Below are 20,599 nucleotides of genomic sequence, written 5' to 3'. Positions count from 1 at the left end.
AAACTGCACATTGCATGGAATATGCTCTCTATTTGGGGAAAATCTCCTAATAAAGGAAAATCTTCATTCAACTGATCACTCTTTTGTAACAGAGTGTTTATTAGTGCAAAAAAATTATTTACTACTCTCAAAGCAAGCAATCGGAAAAAAATGCTAGTCAAGAGTTCTTACCTATCTCAGCCTTGAATCTAAAGGAACCAGGACCTATTACTTCACTTTTGCAATCATAAATAGCATCAACTACCTGCAAGAGTCTGAACTCAGCTCTTAAGGAATAAAATTGTACAGCATACATTAAGCACATTAAATATCAAAACAGGCTACAAACATAGCCCATACCGGGTCAGAGGCTAGAAAACTGAGGACACGCTCCATGTCCTGTGGATCAATTGCCCTACCAAGCAATGCATGCCGATTTCGCTGAATCAGGAATATTGCAACCTATAAACATCACTGTTGAAGATTAGAAAATCCACAAGTAGGAATTTAAGTACCACAGTGATACATTACTACCAGACAAGCTTGCAATTAGAAAAATGTCAGTAATGAGAGAGAGAGGCATTAAATTTCACAGGTACAAAATTTTAGGTCATTTCATAAATTTCTTAATTAATAGATGACAGCTTAATGAGTAACAGATCCAAGGTCAAAACTAAGATCTACCCACTTGTAACATGTGGAATAACTTTTTAAAGCAATGCAAAATGTCTTTTCACCTATTTCTATAACAGTAGCTGGCTAGATTCTCTTGGTTTGAGAGGTCATCTCGTGCAAACCCACTATATTGCCAAGCCTAAGTCTTCAATTTGTCACGTAGGGATTAATTGAATAGACTTGAGATTTAAACCACAGAACACAAATTGTTAATATTTATGCATATAGTTGCCTTCACGAAGATAATCCATCATATTGATCAAGAAAGTAGTGAATACATTAAACTAACCCATAACCTCTCATTATTTGAATGAGCAAGCTTTACATGATGATGCACCTATTTGTGACATTATTGCAACTCAAATGCTCAAAGGGTGACTTTGGCTTCCATGATACAGCCAAGATTAAAAAACATGCCTTTACTTCACTACATAGAACCTCAGCTTAAAACTTGTCATAATTCTATCCATAAAATAACGTAGCATGAATTTGCAACTATTTGTGGTATTACTTGCTTTCAAAATCCCAACCGCGTCTCTTCTTTCAGTGAAACAAAAACTACAATAAAACACATTCCTAAATAACAGATTAATTCATTTTATGTTTAAAAAGGGCATGACACAATTCTCATTCTTCGAACCAATGTATAACATACTTAGAATCTACATTTTTGGCTTTGTCATGGCTTGAATAGGGGATATTTATTAGTATGTGTATTTTCAATTTTGCGATCATGGATACGTATTTGCAATTGCAATCAAAGGGGACCTTGCCAACATGGACAAAGCAAATATGACGTAAAGCCAAAACCAGGGCATTTAAGTCAATATAACATCTAAAAACAAGGGTGCTACCAGATTGAAAAAGGCATCTTCCCATAAAGCTCTAATAAAACAAGCAACAAGACAAAAGTGAAAGTAGAGCAAACAAACCATTCCAAGTAACTGCCCCACTAAAATAGATCCAACTGGATCATAAATTGGATTTCCAGTTAGATTAACTGCAACCAAGGATAAAGCAGCGATGATTAAGCCAGTAACTGCAGCACCATCCTGAGAACACAGTATACAAATTCAAATGTTAACTCGTATATTGTGAACCTATTATAATTATTGGCTGACTTATCAAAAAAATCTCGTAGTCAGAAACATTTAGGACAAAGCAAGGAACCATTAGTTTTATTTCTTATCAGACATTTGCATAAAAAAATCAGTATCATCATGCGCCCAAAACCAAAACAATATGTTCCCTGTGTTGTGATGTGGCTATCTTTATCCTTGACTGTGTATGAGACAAGATGTCAATAGCCATTTTGATTTCTGCAAGCATGTGAGATATAAATGGATGTAAACCTGAAGACTAATAAAATATTTTGTGACTACATCTTTTGTAATATTATGGGAATTCTTTAAAGAGTTGAAGAACATTTGCAGATTTAATATCCTGAAATATTCAAGTATAAATATTATTCAAAACCTTCTATTTTTCTGATGTTTTACAACAACAAAAAATAGTTCATATTTTCTGAAGCAAATTGAATTTCCTGATTTTAAATGACAGGTTTTTTTGGAAGAATAATCAATTGGAAAAAATAGCCTTCAGAATTTTCCGCATAGGTCATGTTTCATTAGGAAAACTCATATATAATATTGAAGACAAACTACATTTATATATTTTCTCCCTGTGGCTTCCTTTTCTGACTAATCTAATACCTCCATCATTACTGCCACAGAAGTAGGATCATGACCACGCCATACATAATCACGCACAGTCATTCCTTCCGCTGCAGCACCCTTCCGAACAGCACCTAATGCTACAACAAGAGAAGCACCTGAAAACAAATAATCAACTTTAAAAGGATTGTTCTTTTTTGCAAAAAACACATATCTGAATTACAATTCATCAAATTGATAACAATGAAAAACCAGCAAATGAAATTAACACCTTCCATGACAAATGATCCGCCAATAACTAAAGCTGCCAAGAAAATGTTTGTGGGAGGCTGATTTCAAAAACCATCAAATCTTCAATTAATGAACAGCAACCACATGACATGATTAGCAAATCTGACAAAATTTCAAATCTAAACAGCTAAAAGCCACTGATCAAGGACTTACATGCAATAAATATGGCATTCAAATTCATTTCTATGGGATAAATAAAAAGATGAACAAACCTGTGTGACCCATAAGTTTTGAATTCCATGAACAATGGTGGCTCCAGAACCGAGGCAGAAAATACCAACAGCAGAAATCAATGACCAGACAAACCGTTCCTTTGAATAGCCATAACTGCACAGACAATATAGAAACCTGTGCTGAAATAATTGTTTGGATGCAACACTTTCCCAAGCAACAAACCAGCCACGTCTGTGAAATGAATTCAGGGATGACACCAACACTAACCCTTGCACTTCAAAGTTGTGTATGTTTAACTTTTTATATATGGCCAACAAACATAAGCACTTTCATGTGCGACACTCAGCAATAGCTAGCTTGAGTGATAAATGAAAACGTGACTGAAAAATAAGAAAGTCTACCTACAATTGTCATAAATGATTGATTTTCACATATTCTGAATGTGTTTGTGTGTCACAGTGTGTGTGCAATGAGCAATCTTGTTCTCTTTCAACCCTCATATAAGGCTTCTAAGAAACTTTCATTGTGCTTTGACGAGCAAGAGATAAGAGGCTTCTTTGTTTACTTGCTAGATTTTTTGGTGCCACCCCTTAACAGAAGTAACTCGAATGTATAGAATATACTCACGGGTGAAGAGCATCAGGAGCACGTCTTGAGCTATTAAGACCATAATAAAGAAGAGCCTGCAATACAACCAAAACAATTCCAGATTTGTACATAGTAACAAGAACAAAGATTGAATAAATATGAACCAAGGCAATTATTTCACATTTATCATTTCATTCATACTGAATTTATTGTTGTTTGTAAGTCTTATCTAAATATACTGATAATGACTGCTACTGTAAACATCAAGATTAATTCTAATAATAATTGATGTCAAAAGGTCAAAGACAGCATCCCTTGTTCACTTCATCTGTTCCTGAATTAATAGCAAGTTTCCACCTATTTATTTTTCTATGTTACTGAAAACATGCTATAATCAACAATCCAGTTAGATTAAATTAATAACGATTGATGGGAAGAATAAAGGCAAACAGAGTACCAAATGGCAATGGTGTGTAGAAATAATATACAACAATAAAAAAAGGATAAAACCTTCCACAACAAACATGAAAAATAATAGTTCTTCATTGTAATTGAAAAATGGAGACATATGAAACCTCAGCACAAAATAATGAAAAATATTTCATTGTAACATAAGGCTTACCAATTACCTGATTTGCAAAATCTGCAGCTGAGTGGACAACCTCGGCAAGCATTACATGGCTTGCTGTCATTAGCCATACTCCACATTTGAGAGAGAAAACCAGGAAATTGCACCACATTGCAGTAATGACTGCCCTTTGGCTACAGTTAAAGTTCCACAGTAGATTAGCAAGGGCCAATTATCTGAATATTCATAAATCAATCATGTGTTGTCAGCAGTATTCAAAAAATAAATTGAAACAATAAGGAGTTAAAATCATTAAACATATGTAATGTCCATTTCTAAATTTTCCTTATTTTCTTTAAATAATAAAATTCTTATCTCTGCTATAAATATTCATCCAATCTGCAGTGGTCATTCCTTATTTAAATGCCTTGAAACATCTTAGAGTCTGACTGAATCAGGAGTTTCCATCCACTAGCTCAGTGATGGAAATTGAGGGGTTTCCGTCCTTTAATTTCTGCCATGAGGGGTTTTGTCCTCAGGTTAATTGAATCATATTTCATGCTCCACAAGGAGTGAAATCAGATAATAAAATACTTCTCTATGATGCCCTTCTCCTTGCTTGGTTTCTCTTTAAATAACCTTTTCCTCCAATGGCCATAACTCTTCACATTCCTTCATGACCTTTGAGAGAAATTATTATTATTTAAAATTAAGCTCGATATTTTTATTTTATATTTTATTTTTGTTTTATATTTTAATTTTACTTGATATTTTAATTTAATATTATTATTAATAATTACTATCTCATTTTTTAAAAAGGAACATTACAGTCTGATCTTCCCAGGATTGTTTGTCCTCAAGCAATCACATACTAGGATACTCTTAGAATTTCTTCACTTGACCGAGTCTTTCTTGAAGATAACACGATCCCAAATCAATCTTGGAAATATTATGAATCTCTGTAATGTCCCCATTTTCGTGAGCATCAGAGTTCGAGGGGTTAGCCTATTATTTTGACCCTCGTAGGCTAGTATGGTGGATTAGAGGGTCCAGTTTGGGAGTTTTGGAGCTCTTCAGGTGGCCATTGTAAGTGTTTATCTCACCATATCTTTCATTTGTTCTGAGGCATTAATATTCAGAGGTTCCTGGTTCAGTTTTGAGGGTTTTACTATTTATAGTAAGTCAGTGGATGTTAGAGAGGGACCCTTACTATTTTTAGTAAGGCATCCAGATTGATAGTGGGAGCAATAGGCTAGCCAATTATGAAGTCAGAATCATTAAATAATGGTTATTAATGGAGTTATGACATTTAATTATTATTAAAGTGTTACTTTAATAATAATTAATTATTTTAAGGGAATATTATATTGAATTCATGTGACTTTATAATTAAAGGGGGTTTAATATCATAAAGTCAAATTATAAAGTGAGAGCATTTAATGACTTTATTTGACTTTATTATAAAAGGACATTTAATGATTATAAAGTCAAATTATAAAGTGCATATGAGGAATAATATAAAGTACCAATTTCAAGGGAGATATAAGTGATTATATTGTTTTCTTTTGCATCAAATGAAGGGATCGACCCTTTTAAAAAAGTTATTATAAAGTTTTATTAAAATCCTAAAGTGGATTTCAAAATGAAATTAAAGGCTTTTAAGAGTTCAGAGGATATAAAAGGTTTCAAAAAGCAAATCAAACTCATTATTGATGATCATTTGTCTTTGCTTTTGGGTGTTGTGCATTGAGACCTAGGGTTTCAAGCAACTTCAGCATTGGAGAACGAAACCTCTTCAGTGTTTATGCAATCTCGAGGTTGTGAAAGACCAGCTGAATCATTGCTTGATTGCGGGCTTCATATGTTAAAATAATATTAATATCTATTCTATAATGGTCATCTTCTATTCTTAGTGGTCATCTTAGTTGTCGACTTATTTAGCTATTTAGCTTTTTAGTCGACTTATTTAGTTTTTTTAATGCGTTAAGTGAAACTATTGCTTCTTATTAAAGACGCATAGTTAGCTTTTTATTATTAAGCTTTATTTAGCTTTTTAAGCTTTTTAGCTTATTAGTTTTCACTTAAATGACTTGTTCCTAATTTAGAACGTTGTCTTGTAATCTCCATATATACACTTGTATATCGTTGAATAGATTATCCAATTATTTGAGCAATCAATTTTTCATGGTATCAGAGCAGGATTTAAATTTTTTTGGAAAATTTATAATTCTAAAAAATTTCTTATTGGAATTTTTTTAGTGAAATTTTTCTTAAAGTTTTTTTCTTGGGCGAATTGGATCGTGATTTTTTAGTGCAGTGTTTGTGGGTGAAGTTTTTTTTTTTTGTGCAGGGTTTTTGGTTTACGCGGCAAAATCTAGCTAGGGTTTTTTGGATTTTCGCGGAGTTAGCGGGGTTTTGTTTCGTCTGCATCGCGTTTTTTCAAGCATCCCATGTCTGCACTTTTCGCGATTTTTGTCCGTCGCATTTTCCAAGCACATCTTCTGCAAACTCTCAGCCTTTTATTTAGCACGTTTTTCGACCTTTCTGAGTTTCACGGCAGAAGCAAATTTATTTTCCACGTTCCTGTGTTTCGTGGTGACAATGTCTGGTATTTTTCGCGCGATTTTTTTCCAAAAAACGCGTATATCTTTGGCACGCCCAGGGTTTTGTTACTAGTGGCGATTTTTTCTTCCAAACGGCGCGATTTCTTCTCAGTTTTTTCCACAACGCAACGGGAGGATATTTGTTGTGTTCTTCATCCGCAATTTTGCCTGCATTTTTGGGGACCTGTGGATTTTCATGGATTTCTTTGCCGTGATTTTTGTTGTGACGGTTCGTGGGTTTTGTGCTTTTCGGCAGGGTCTGTGATTTTCGGAAGGATTTGCCTCATATTTTTCAGAACCCGTTTTTTTGGCTTAGATTTTTTTCAGGATCCTCCCCACGTGTCAAGGGTTTAGCTAGTTGTGGCGCCAAGGGCACTGGTTTTTTTTTGCGACTTTGGGTGCATTTTTTTTTATTAAACTACACTAGGATATTTGGCAGATTTTTTTAAGCTCTTAGTAATTGTTTGTGTTTTATATCAGAATTTTGTGCCTAGGAATCAGTACCGTCATTTATGTACCTCAAGATCTATGCTAGTCCATCTGTTTTTTTTGCTAATAATTTTTCTGCCATCTAGGGTTTGCAAGAAATTTCAGCTTCTTTTTTCAGCAGTTTGTACATTGGGATTCATGCCTAGAATTTTGTTCTAGGGTTTTTTATTATTTGTGCGACTACTTCTGATTTTTTAATCAGATTCTTCTATCTTTTGCTTTCACAAGGTTGACTCTGTTCAACCTTGATTTCCGTGATGGCATCTTTGACCAACATCATGTTGGAACACAATCAGATTTTCAACGGCCTCAACTACAACACCTGGAAACAGCGAATGTTATCGATATTTGAATATCGTTGCCTTGATCAGATTGTTTTGGGCAAGGAATCTCGTCCTAAAGCAGCAAGTGAAGACCAAGACAAACATGATACGAAAAATCGAGAGGTTGTGATGCTTATCAAACTCTCAATCACGAATGATCAACTCCCTTAGGTGCCTTCAGGTAAAACAGCTAAAGAGATTTGGGATCTCTTGAAGGATCTTCATGAAACGTCCGACAAGAGCGGAGCTTTCTTTCTGAAGAATATGTTATTTTCTATCATGATGGACGAGAAGTCATCTATCCAGGCACATCTTACAAAGATCAAGGGCATTCATGACCAGTTGGAAGCTATAGGTCGTACCATGGTGGAAGGGGATATGGTAGTGATCACGCTGAAAAGCCTTCTCAGATCCTACGAGCATTTCATTGATACTCCCAATATATTATCTACTAGTGTTGATCTGAAGTTTCCTGATCTCTGCAACAAGCTTCTATAGTAGGATCGATGGAAGCAATAGTTTGGAAGCAACGCTAGTTCGTCCACTGAACAGGCCTTCACAACTGAAGTTTTGGATAAGAACAAGGGTAAAGGTCAGTCCTTCCAGCAGAAGGGGCAAGGTCAATATCCACAGTCTTCGAAGAAGAAAAGTGTAGAGTGTAACTACTGTCACCAGTTTGGCCATATGAAGTAAGATTGCAGGAAATTGTTGGCATCCGTGCAATCTAGGTTGGGAGGGTCTTAGGAACAGGAGCATGCTCATGTTGCAGAGCATTCTGGAGAGGAGTCAGCCTTCTATGCTTTGTGATAAGCAAACTTCCTGTTTGGTTAGTTTTCAGATTTTTTTTCCTCAAAAATTGTTCGCACGGTTTAGAATTTTTTCCTTAAAAATTATTATCTGTCATCCGCAAAGTTTGCGTGGGATTTCTAGGTTTTCACGATTTTTTCTTCAAAAATTGTTTGCTGGTTTTTACGATTTTTTCCTCAAAAATCATCTATAATACGCGAAGTTCGCAAGGGATTTGTGATTCGCAAAGTTCTCTGGTTTTGATCGATTTTTCTCATCAAAAATCGTGCTTTGTTGCAGTCAGTTTTGGATCGCACTGTCAGGGCGAAAATCTACAACAATGGTATCTTCCAGTCTGGTTAGGAGTTGCTGGAGCAAACAGTGCTAAGTACTCTTCTGCAAAAGGGTTTGCTGATTTTTCCTCAAAATCATGGTTTCAGGCTTCAGTAATTCTCGTGTGCCAAATCTCTAATTCACGTGTGAGGGCTACATTAGCTTGGATGGCTTTTGGTACTCTTGGTCATTTACATTTTGTGGATCCCGGGAGGGTCTCTGTAGCAGCAGAGTGTTCTTTGCATTTGTGATCATAAAACCTGCAGTGTCTTTTGTAGGGTATTGAGTACGATGACCATTAGGGAGGGTGTTAAAATAATATTAATATCTATTCTATAATGGTCATCTTCTATTCTTAGTGGTCATCTTAGTTGTCGACTTATTTAGCTTTTTTAGTGCATTAAGTGAAACTATTGCTTCTTATTAAAGACACATAGTTAGCTTTTTATTATTAAGCTTTATTTAGCTTTTTAAGCTTTTTAGCTTATTAGTTTTCACTTAAACGACTTGTTCTTAATTTAGAACGTCGTCTTGTAATCTCTATATATACGCTTGTATATCGTTGAATAGATAATCCAATTATTTGAGCAATCAATTTTTCATCATACAGAGGTCCAATTGGTGCTTCATTGGATAAGATTTACATTTCTTTCAGAATCTTCAAGGGGTTTTTAGAGAGTATCTTTTGTAGATTTAAATACATTAAAAGAAGACATTGTTGAAGATCTTCATTATTGCTGCTACGACTTTATATTAGAAATTCATGCTAGAATAGGGGCGGCTGCATGAGAGGCACGATTTGGCTTCAAAGAGACTCCATTCTTTGCACAAGGATCTGCCACATCTTCATCAATCATAAGAACTTCTTTACATTAGGTTCCTTCATGTTTTTCTAGTGTAGTTGGCATCATTTTTACAGTTGTATTAGTTGTTGTTCTTAAGCAGTGGTAGATGCACATTTATATCAGTTTGGTACTTGCATTGGATACATCATTGTAAGCCAAGAGTCTTGGCCTTTTGCTTGTCATTTCAGTTTGTAAGCAATCTCATTGCATTCTAATATCATTGTAGTCACAAGGAGTTTGAAAGTCAAGAGTTGTCTCTCTCATATTTAGTTTGCATGCCAACTGTTTGTATTAATGCCTAGCTGTTGTAGGTGCATATTTACTTTGTGTGGGTCATCTATATGCATTCAAAAAAACAGAAAGAATTGCATTTGCATTATGGTTCTTTGCCTACACATCTTAGTAACCATTTGAAAGCATTTAAATCACATTTGACATCATTTCAAGCAATCATTATCAGACTGAAACATAGAAACAGCAAGTAAAGGGGTTGTATGCAAAGTGTTTGACAATATTCCTTGAGCCTCTAATCAGCATTTTGAGGTCAGAATTGGCAAGGCATATTACAATCTCTCTAATGATGTAGTGTATTTTGTTAACTGCCTATTTGTAACCAACTCTTGTTAAAAAACTTTGTCTTTCATGTCTTCAAAGTTCAAAAAATTTGGATTCATGACTCATATTGCCCTGTAAAGTTTCCTAAGCCATACCCAACTCTACTAATTGCTCTATCCCTACATCTTCCAACTTTCTCAAGGCCATTAATTCTGAAAAACTATTTCACCATTGATCTTCCATTGTGCAACTCTAATATCATCAAAAGTTGTGAAACTTGAACCAAAATGTCTCTACAATTATTTCAAACAGTGGGTGATCCCAATCAAGCTTGTAAAACTCTGCGAGCTTTAGAAAAAAAACTCGCAAGTAATCGCGAGCCCTAGCCAGGCGCGAGTCACTCGCGCGTAAACTCGGCGACAGGTTTTTTGAAAAATCATGGCGAGTTAACCGCGTTTATACCGCCAAAAATCGCCAAAACCTGACCAAAAAACCGGCGGCAAAAAGTCAAAAATGATATTAGGTTTTAAGGAAATAAAAAATAAACACATGTTATTTTATTTCTCTGCAAGCTGCAAGGAGAGCAAAAAAAAATGACGCGACTAGGGCATCCGGCACGAATCGCACACAGAAAACGGCTCGACTAGGCACAAATCGCAAGCTTGCAGGCGAAATCCAAGACAGAGGAGTACGATTGCAGGTTTTTACAAAAAAAATTCCGATTCAAACAAGCATTTCGACTTATTTTTTTCATACGATTCTGTTTTTTTTAAATATGATTCTCTCATTTTTTAATTTTTAAGTTTTATCTTCTAGGTTCTAATGATTTTATTGATAGCTTTTTTTTAAGTTAATTATATTTATTATTAAGTTTTTTTAAGTTTATTATAACTGTGATAATAAACTTATTATCACTGTTAATAAATAACAGTGACTGTTTTTAAATAACATTATAACAGTGACTGTTATTAACAGTGATAATAAGTTTAGTTACACTGTTAATAAACTTAATAGTTAATATATTAAATTATCAACACTGTTATGTTTAAATAATAGGGTTAATAATTTAATATATTAATTTTTTATTGTTATTAACAGTAACACTATTATTAATAACAGTGTTACTGTGATATAGATAGGATTTATAGGAATGTAATAACTAAATAACAATGTTATTGTTCTCTAAATGTCGTCTCTCTCTTTTGCTAGGTTCTCTTCCAACTTTTTTGAAAGAAAATGGCTTCTAGTTTTGTAGTTAAAGGTGGTGGCAGAAAGAGAGACCCTTGTTGGAAACATGGGACATCAGGTCCAAAACAAGGAGATGTCCTTTGTAGCCATTGCTCTAAGATTATAAAAGGTGGCATTAATAGGTTCAATGTTGTTTCTAGTCCATCTTGGGAACAATTGGTCACCACATTGACTGTGGCAGGTAAAGGGTTCAAGTCCCCAAGTCGTTATGAGATTAGTGGACCATTATTGCAAGATGAGGTCCAAAACACTCACGCATTAGTGGAAGAGCAAAGGAGTATTTGGGAAAAGAATGGCTACACCATTCTTTCTGATGGGTTGACGGATGGTAGGAATAGGACACTCATCAACTTTCTAGCTGCTTCAAGGGACAGTTAGTATTTTTTAAATCAATTGATGCATCCAATGAAGTGAAGAATGCAGAGACCTTGTGCAACATGTTGGATGAGGTGGTGATGGATGTGGGAGTGCAAAATGTCATACAGGTTGTGACTGATAATGCAGCTGCATATGTGGCAGCCGGCAAACTTCTAATCGCTAGACATCCGACATTATTTTGGAGCCCTTGTGCTGCCCATTGTCTTGACTTGCTCCTTGAAGACATAGGGAGACTAAGTTGGGTAAAGAAAGTGGTTGAAGATGGAAGGAATATCACCAAATACATCTTCAATCACACATGGGTCCTCAATCTTATGAGAGAGCACACTAATGGTAAGGATCTTGTGCGATCAGGGGTCACACGCTTTGCTACCAATTTCCTCACCTTGCAAAGCATACTTGCTACATTGCCCAACCTAAAGCGGATGTTCGTGAGTGAAAGATGGTTGGGGAGTCCTTATGCTACAAAGCTTGAAGCAGAGAAGGTTGTGGTTGCCATTTTTTATTCTAATTTTGCCAAGATGGTGGAGGAGATCATCAATGTAAGTTTTAATACTTTAATTGATGATTTATTATTACATTTTCTAGTATTACAATCTGCTGATTTTGTTAATTTTTTTATATCTAGGTGTCAGAACCAATGGTGAAGATGCTACGAATGGTGGATGGGGATCATAACTCCATGGGGTATCTACATGAGGCCATGGAAAAGGCCAAAGAGGAGATTCAACACTTGTATGTGTCAAACAAGACCAAGTATGAACCCATATGGCGCATAATTGATCGGAAGTGGAACCATCAACTCCACCAACATATTCATGTTCCTGACTACTTCTTGAATCCCAAGTTTTTTTACTCCCCAAGTTTCAAAGCAGATGCAAAGGTTAGAATTGGCCTTGACACATGCATTCGGAGATTAGTTATAATTGTTGAAAATAATAGCTAGCTTGGATACCTGATTGTTTGAATTTTAATGTTGTCATGGACAATTAAAATTCAATATGTATTTATCTATGTTAAATCAAACTATTATGGGGCTGGGCCCAAAAGGGCAATGTAATTTAATAAAGGCAATATGATTTGATCCTTATGAGTCCTGTCCTATTTAAGGCGGCTCAATAAAATGTAAATAAATAAAATATCATAGCAAGGCCGACCTTGCAAGATAGCGCCCAAAGTTGGATATATAACAAACATCATTCAAGTCATTCATTACCACCATCTTATGCGAATGTAATCTGCTTTCCAAATCAGCGATTTCTCCTTCACTTGTGCGAACTTGTTCAAGTCAATTGTGTGAATTTATTAAGGCTGATAGTGGGGCGAATTTGTTCAAGATCCATGCGGATTTATTTAAGTCTCTCTCCAAGTGAATCCCTTGAAGGCATTGAAGGTGTCATCTGCTGTCTGTTACTTCAAGGCTGCAAATACTTTTTCCATTTCAGCAAACTGCATTGTCTATGTATTCAAGGGAGAAGGAAGCATCCTTTCAAATCTGATTTAGCTATCTTGCCATCTGAACAGCAAACTGAGATAAGTTTTATTGCCTTGTAATTGCCTATATTTGAGATAATACATACTGGATTTGAGGCTGGGTTTTTCACCTCCAAGAGGGAGGTTTTCCCAAGGTATTGGTGTGTTGTTGTCTTGTGTTTTTCATTGCACTTTCAGTTTACTTTCAGTCTGTTATATCTGATTGCTAAAATTAACAATAATGAGAACCTTCGAGACCTAATACTTGATGAGTTGCAAAGCTATAAGAAGGCCACAGGGCCTTGTTTTCTTCACCTGATTGCAAATGTAGGAGAGACACCCTATTACCAGGTAAAAAAAACATATGTTTAATTTTATTTTACCATTTATTTCTCTCTTTAAGATTATTAAAATCTTTACAAATTATAGATGACATTTTTTATACTTGCAGATTTGTGGTGGGAAGATTATGGTGCCACAGCGCCTAATCTTCAAAAGTTTGCCATCCACCTATTATCGCAGCCTTGTAGTGCTTCTAGTTGTGAGCGCAACTGGAGTGTTTTTGAAGCCATCCACACAAAAAAGCGCAATAGGTTGACTCAACAACACTTGAATGATCTTGTCTATGTGCGATACAACATTCGATTGCATGAGAAGAAGGTGCAAGGGCAAGAGTCACATGAAGCACTTGACTTGGATGACATTGATCCATATGCAACAGAATGGGTTGCTGCTCCTAATGATGTTGATAATGGCTTGGATCCATTCCTTACTGATGAGCAGCTAAGTGAGTTGGAGAGGGCAGGAGAGGAATGGGATGCGGAAGTGGCAGCACGTGAGGAGGAGAAGCACGAGGTTTATCATGCAATAGAGGCACCTATTGAGACACCTGTTGAGGATGTTGCCACTACTTTAGCACCACCCCCCAGCAGCAACAATCTGTTTTGAGTTTTAGTCGTAGGCACAATTTATGATTTCTCATTTTCATTGATACTAAAACTTGAACTTGATATGTAATCAGAATTTCAGAGGTTGTTGTTTTGTGGTCTATGACTCTATGACTCTATGTCACTATGATACATTGATATGTATTGAACTCTTATTCATAAGTTGCACTTGTTTTTTGGTTTATGCCATGTATTTAACTCAAACTTTGATTTATATATCATGGAAATCAGTATATGTTATACAAATTTGGTGTAAAAATGTGTTTTGAATAATATTTTTTTTTTAAATGTATTTTTGAATGTCCAATAAAGTTGTCGAGCATTGCCGAGTTTTTCCCCGAGTTTTGGCGAGTCCCGAGTTTTTAAAAAAATTTGGGCTTGCCAAGTCCGAGTTTTTCAACCATGATCCCAATGGACAGACCTCTTCGCATCCATTTCAAAAAGTGGATTATCTTCCTTGATCTTCATATTGGTAAATCTTCATCAACAAAAATTGGTGCTCCTCCCCTTTTAGATAATCTTCAAAGATTTTCATTGGTTTCTCCAAAGATTCTATATTTGTCTTACATGTTTCTTCTCTTAATTTTTTGTTCAAATTACTTTTCAATGGCCATATTTGAAGAATCTTTTTCAACAAAAATTCCATTGTTTGAATGTGCTTGCAAATCTAGTTGTTTGATGAAGAGGCTATTAGAATATTTAATTATATTTTCGGCACCTATATTTAGTTCCTTGTTTAATGGTCATTTAGCATTTTAGTTAATTAGCTTTTAAGTTTTATTTAGCATTTGGCTTTTTCTTTTTAGTTAATTAGCTTTTAAGCTTTATTTAGCGTTTAGCTTTTTAGTAGTTCACTTTAAACGACTTGTTCTTAATTTAGAACGTCATCCTTGTAATCTCTTTATATACGCTTGTATATTGTTGAATAGCTTATCCGATTATTGAATCATTCATTCAATTTATTTTTCATGGTATTAGAGCGGGTCGATGGGATTCTTTAAAGTTTGGCGAATTTTTTAATAAAAATTCATAGCCTTCTTTCTGTAATATTTTCCAAATTTTTTTTTATTGTTTTTTTAATAAAAAAACGATTTTGCTTTTTTGAAGGCTTTTTGAGGGTTTCAAGGGTTTATGGTTCGTGGGCGAATTTCTTTGTGTTGGGCAGCAATTCATGGTTTTTTTAGGGTTCTGGAGATTTTCGAGCCTGCAACCTGGAGGTTTTTTTTTGCAGATTGAAAATTTTCCTGGGGTTTCTGCAATTTTCGACTAGGGTTTTGACCCTTCAGTTCAAATCGAAATTTTATTCTGGTTGCAGATTCTTGATGGGTTTTTCGAGACCTCAACTGGGTCATCGTCATATTTTTCTGTGCATCGTTTTCTATGCCTCAATTTTTGAGCCGTAGTATTTGCATTTTGATTTCAGAATCTTGGTGAGTTTTTCGAGAGCTTTTTGGGTTGGTCTCATATTTTTTTGGGTGCCTCATTTTCCGTGCCACAAATTTTGTGCTAGCGAATTTGCCTTGGATTTTAAAAACAGTCAGCAATTTCTACTAATTTTGTGGACGTCAGGAATTTTGGTGTCTTCTGGGCACCGTTTATGTTGTACATCCGACCTAGGGTTTCTGCCCCTATTTTTGTTTTGCATTCTTTTTGGAAAAAAATCGTTAATATTTTTTTTTTTTTTAACAAAAAAATCAGAGGTATTTTTTTATTTTTTGCAAATTAATTTTTTTCTGATTATTTTCAAGATGTGGAAATGCCACCCAACAAAAATGCATAGTTGACTCTCCATCATGTAAATGATTTTAGCTTCCAAATAAGAAAGATAACATGTGTCACGTTCTGATTCATTCTTTGCGACTTGCTTGCCACAGACCCATTATAGTCGCATTTAAGCAATAGAAAATTCAATGCCACAAGGGGCGTGAGGGTGCCAACCATATAAGGTTAGCATTTAGTGTGCACTGTTTATGTTGATGTGCGGGTCAGTCATCACAATAATACCTCAACTTGGAAAAGGGAACAAACAGTAACATAAGCTGCTACAGGATAAACAGTTGAGACCTAAGATTTAACTATTAAGCGAGCAGCAAAGGGTTACAAGGGCTGCGGACAAGGGGCTTTGCGTGCACACACACTGACTCAACACACACAATCAAGGCTCAATGTGCAGTAGTGCAAATATTGAATGTAGGGCACTAATGATTATTTTGAAAAATCCAAGGCTTAGGAGCAGTGAAGGAACATACAACTTGGGGTTTTAACACTCAAGACAAGAAATTGCCTTCAACCATGAACATTTAAGCACAAAGATTATTCTAAACTTAAGCAAGACAGCAAACTTCCCAACAAAGGGTATAGCAGAAGTACAAACGGGAGGTATTGGATTGGACGACATCATGCTTCAGAATGATGGTGTAATGTCCCCACTTTAAAATATAATTTAATAAAAAATAATAATAATAAATTAAAATACAAAAAAAAAAAATTAAAATATAAAAGATATAATTAAATATAATTAAAATTTGATTAAAGTTAATGAATGGTCAAAAGGCATGAAATGATAAGTTGTGACTCCCCCAAATATGAGGTATAAAAGGGAGAAGAGAACTCATTTGAAGGGGGGATAATTGGGAATCAGAAGTGCAGATCTGATAGTGAAAGTTTGTGTCCCTTTCAAAGGGCAGAAAGAATGAAGAGTTGCACTCTTTCAAAGGGTGCTAATGGTGAAAAGGTGTGTCTCTTGCCAAAGGGCATACATGATGAAGAGGTGTGACATCTCCCTCAAATTGAGAGATATAAAGGAAAGGAATCAAAAGCATCCAGGGACATCACCATCAATCAGATCAGACCATAACTGTTATTAAGTTACAGGCAGTAACATGCCTTGTTCTTGGTGGTTGGTGTGCATAGGGAAAAGCAAGTGTAAGGTAATAGGATATATCATACATACTCCAGCTATGTTGAGGAGAAGATCTTGAGAAAGATATATACATTCATGAATCTTTAAGAAGAAGGAACGATAGAAGAGAGAAAGAATAGCGGGAAAGGAAGGCTGCATGCTGTCAAAAAATTTAAGGCATTTAGTCTACAATCAGAAGGTACAAATCTGCAGTTAGACAGTAAACAGGAAGGCAACTGGTATGAGTATAATACTTTGTTAACTTGATATTAATTCTGTAACATTTATTTCCATGCAGCATATATAGGACTAGCCTTAATCTGTTAAAGGGATAAGAGCTCAGTATTATAGTGTCATGATCTGATCATCATTCTCCTATTTCTTTGATAGCATTAAACATCTAGTCAAGGCAATAAAGTTATAAATTGAGTTCAGCCATAATCTACTAGAAATAACAGTCCATAAAGAATTACATCTCTGCATTATTAATATCATAATACTTGAATGGATAGAATCTCAGCACCAATATAATCACAAAATATATATATCAATGTTCGATAGAGCAATCATCTTTAGTACACTTTAGATTGTAGGCAAATGAATCTCTTCATGAAAGAAAGGGGGAGAGATAGGTAAGAGGGTATAAGGTTACCATCTAAGTAGTACACCTTGTGTGGATGCCAAAGTTCTGCCACCAAGGCCAAGAGGGTCAAAGTCCCGCTCATGGGCTTAGATTGGACAATCTAAGGACCCCACTACGATCTCCATGCGACTCCTACCATGATGAGTTATTCACTATAAGGGATGAGGCATGGATAGGGAAGCAAGACAAGTACCCACTAAGTAGTACACCTTGGGTGGATGCCAAAGTTCTGCCACCAAGGCCAAGAGGGTCAAAGTCCCGCTCTTGGGCTTAGTATGGGTTAACTTGGTCAAAACCTATCATGTCCCCACCTCTATGCTTACACTATGCTTGATAATAAATAGTAATGTAAGAAATGTGTTTGGTAACTCTAACAAATAAATAAATAAATATATATATATATATATACATACTTGTGTTTTCTATGTGATGGTTTCAAGATTTATATTCAAGAGCATAATGAAGAAATAACTACTTGTAAGTCATTTCTGCTAACCCTAGTTTATGGTAATTGTAATTGTAGGGTTTCATCTAGGGCAAATCTAGAAGGGGACATTACAATAGTAGTGATATGGTTATCAATTATATACATAAGCATTCATAAGTGTTATCATAGATCATCATTCTTAGTGCTAAAGGGAGACTTTAAGGAAAAAAGTCTCTTGCATTTAATCCTTATAAGTTAATTGTCCCAATTTCCTAAAGTTAACCATAAGGGGACATTATAGATGGTGAACCTACATGTTGGTTGAAAATTTTGTACATCTGGGAAGATGTGCAGAATTGTGGTTTCAGCCACAACGTGAGTTAAAAACTCTCCTCTATGTCCCCCTCTTCTACTATTACTAACAACTACACACTAACTTAACTTGGGTGGGACAACATCCTTTTCTCTTTCTTCAGAAAAGATGATATTCTTTTCTTTTTTTAGATTTAGAAAAGAAACAGCAGTTAAGAAAACAAATACAGCAACTTGAAGAACTTTAACAATTTCAAGAATGTTTATAAGGAAAGGAAGTAAAGTTTCCGTGAAAGCTCAAAGTCTTCCGTCACTACCCCGGGACGAGAAAATAGAAATAAAGCTCAAAGTCTTTATTTTCCACTATCTTATCTACCTTTTCAAAATGATTGAAATAAGAAGAACATACAGCATTCAACAACACAAAGTTTGTTGATATAGTGCACATCTAAACTACTATGAATGGGAGCAACTAAAAGCACAAAGTCTTACAATCCCTCTCTACTATGAACACTTAACTGTAATAATTTAATCCTTCATACTTGTGGCACAAAGTTTTCAAGAAATCAGATCAAAGCTATTTTCAACAATCTCATTAAAACCTCAAGTAAATGCAGAAACATATACCACTATAACACAAGAACACAATGGATATAAAAGCAAGACTTCAACACAAAGTTTGAAACTCAAATACTTTCTTGATATTTACTTGAGAAACCAATTTACAAGTATGAAGCACAAAGTCTTTATGACTATAAATTTCTGCAAAGTTTTCTCGCTTGCCAAAAAGATTCCAATTACATAGAGCACCCTTCAATATATATAGGAGAGGGGCTGAGGGCAAAAAGTGGAAGAAGTCCAACTAACTATGACTTATTCCAAATTACAGTCCTACTATCTTTCAACTTGTAATTTGTTTACATGTAATTACAAGTTACAAGAATACAAGTAATGGGACTACTTGCAATTACAACTTTTGACATTACATGTAATTTGTCAAAACTAAATTACAAGCACATAATTGAAACTAATCTAAGTGTCCAAGACACAACTCTATTTACATCATCCTCTGTCTTAGAGGTCTTCATGCTGCTACAAGATGTTGGAACTTGAAGTATTCAAGATTGGTGAAGGTATTTGTCCAAAAACATCAACTTGCATCATTGATAGTTCTTATGTCCTTTGCCAATGAACTCCAACCTCATCTTCTTGCTTGGGGTAATACTAATTCTTCAGGAGAAGTTCTCTTTTTTGTGCATATGAAATTGTACTCTTTTCATTTAATGTCATCGACATATGACAACACTGTCTTTTGCTTATTGTCCTTACATGCATTGAAATCCCTCACAATAGGGTCTCTAGGACCCCACTGTAAGTATTGATCTTGCAAAGGAAAGATGTGGGAAAGAGAATGTGTGGAGACAAAAGGCGAATTTTGGATCTTGGGAGGTGGAACGCAAGTGCAAGGGATCATAGCGAACTTGGAATGCAGAAATTGTAGAACACAAGTTAGGAAAAAACTTTGACACTTACGCTTGCAATCAGGTCTTGAAGACCCAAATGCGAGTAAGCATTCTTGTATGATTGGCATTAGCTTGCAATCGGGTCTTGGAACCCCAATTGCAAGTAAAGGGAACTTGCAAAAAAGGAGACCGGATTACATTCTTGCAATCGCGTTTCTAAGATCCTACTACAAGTAACTTGTAATTGGGTTTCTAAGACCCGACTACAAGTAAAGTTAACTTGTAGTTTGAGCAAAAAGTTCCTACTTGCAATGACATCAAAAAGTTCCTACTTGCAATGATTGCAAAAAATTCCTACTTGCAATGAGGAACTCAAAACCCGAAATTGCACAAAAAGCTAGGAAAATGAAAGCAAAAACCAACACCCACTGATGATTTGACATTAACAAATACGATTTTTAAACCTCGTAAAATGAGCCTCGGAAAAGAAAACCACAAATTTTGAGTAAAAATTTGTAGGTGTTGTCTATTTATGAAAATTCAAAAATGGAGACAACACTACAAAGTCATTACCTATTATTTCAAGGATGAAACCACAAATTACTAGAAGAAATATGACCCTATCATGTTGATATTAATTAGGGAAGGGCGGATTCCAATTGCCTTGGGCAACATTGGAATCCGCCCAAAAAGGGGCTGGCCCCTTTTTCCTCAACATGTAAGACAAGGCCCTATCCCTCACGCTACATTAAAACCCTCACCTCACAACTCAACACTCAACGTGTTGTCAAATAAGGCCGACCCTATTAATAAAGGCACTTAAAGAAAATAATTAAAGTTAATTATTTGGAAAGCCGACCTAGCTAAGGGGTTTCGCTCCACATATAAATAAAGATTAAAATTCATTGTTATCAACTCAAGTCA

General features: G+C 35.3%; 1 protein-coding gene across 1 annotated transcript in view; it reads right to left on the bottom strand.

Annotated features, from left to right (window-relative positions):
• Positions 1-20,599, bottom strand: part of LOC131065138 (metal tolerance protein C4) — a 127,250-nt gene that overhangs the window by 42,478 nt on the left and 64,173 nt on the right. Inside the window, exons 3-10 of the mRNA XM_057999567.1 lie at positions 4,010-4,142; positions 3,420-3,475; positions 2,831-2,945; positions 2,599-2,656; positions 2,367-2,485; positions 1,587-1,706; positions 340-441; positions 172-244 (exon numbers count right to left, since the gene is read on the bottom strand). Coding sequence (XP_057855550.1) covers positions 172-244; positions 340-441; positions 1,587-1,706; positions 2,367-2,485; positions 2,599-2,656; positions 2,831-2,945; positions 3,420-3,475; positions 4,010-4,142 — 776 coding nt within the window. The remainder of the gene's footprint in view (positions 1-171; positions 245-339; positions 442-1,586; positions 1,707-2,366; positions 2,486-2,598; positions 2,657-2,830; positions 2,946-3,419; positions 3,476-4,009; positions 4,143-20,599) is intronic.

This window comes from Cryptomeria japonica, chromosome 5 (genome assembly GCF_030272615.1).
Source record: "Cryptomeria japonica chromosome 5, Sugi_1.0, whole genome shotgun sequence".
NCBI classification, from domain to species: Eukaryota; Viridiplantae; Streptophyta; class Pinopsida; order Cupressales; family Cupressaceae; genus Cryptomeria; species Cryptomeria japonica.
This window is presented reverse-complemented; position numbering and strand designations above follow the sequence as displayed.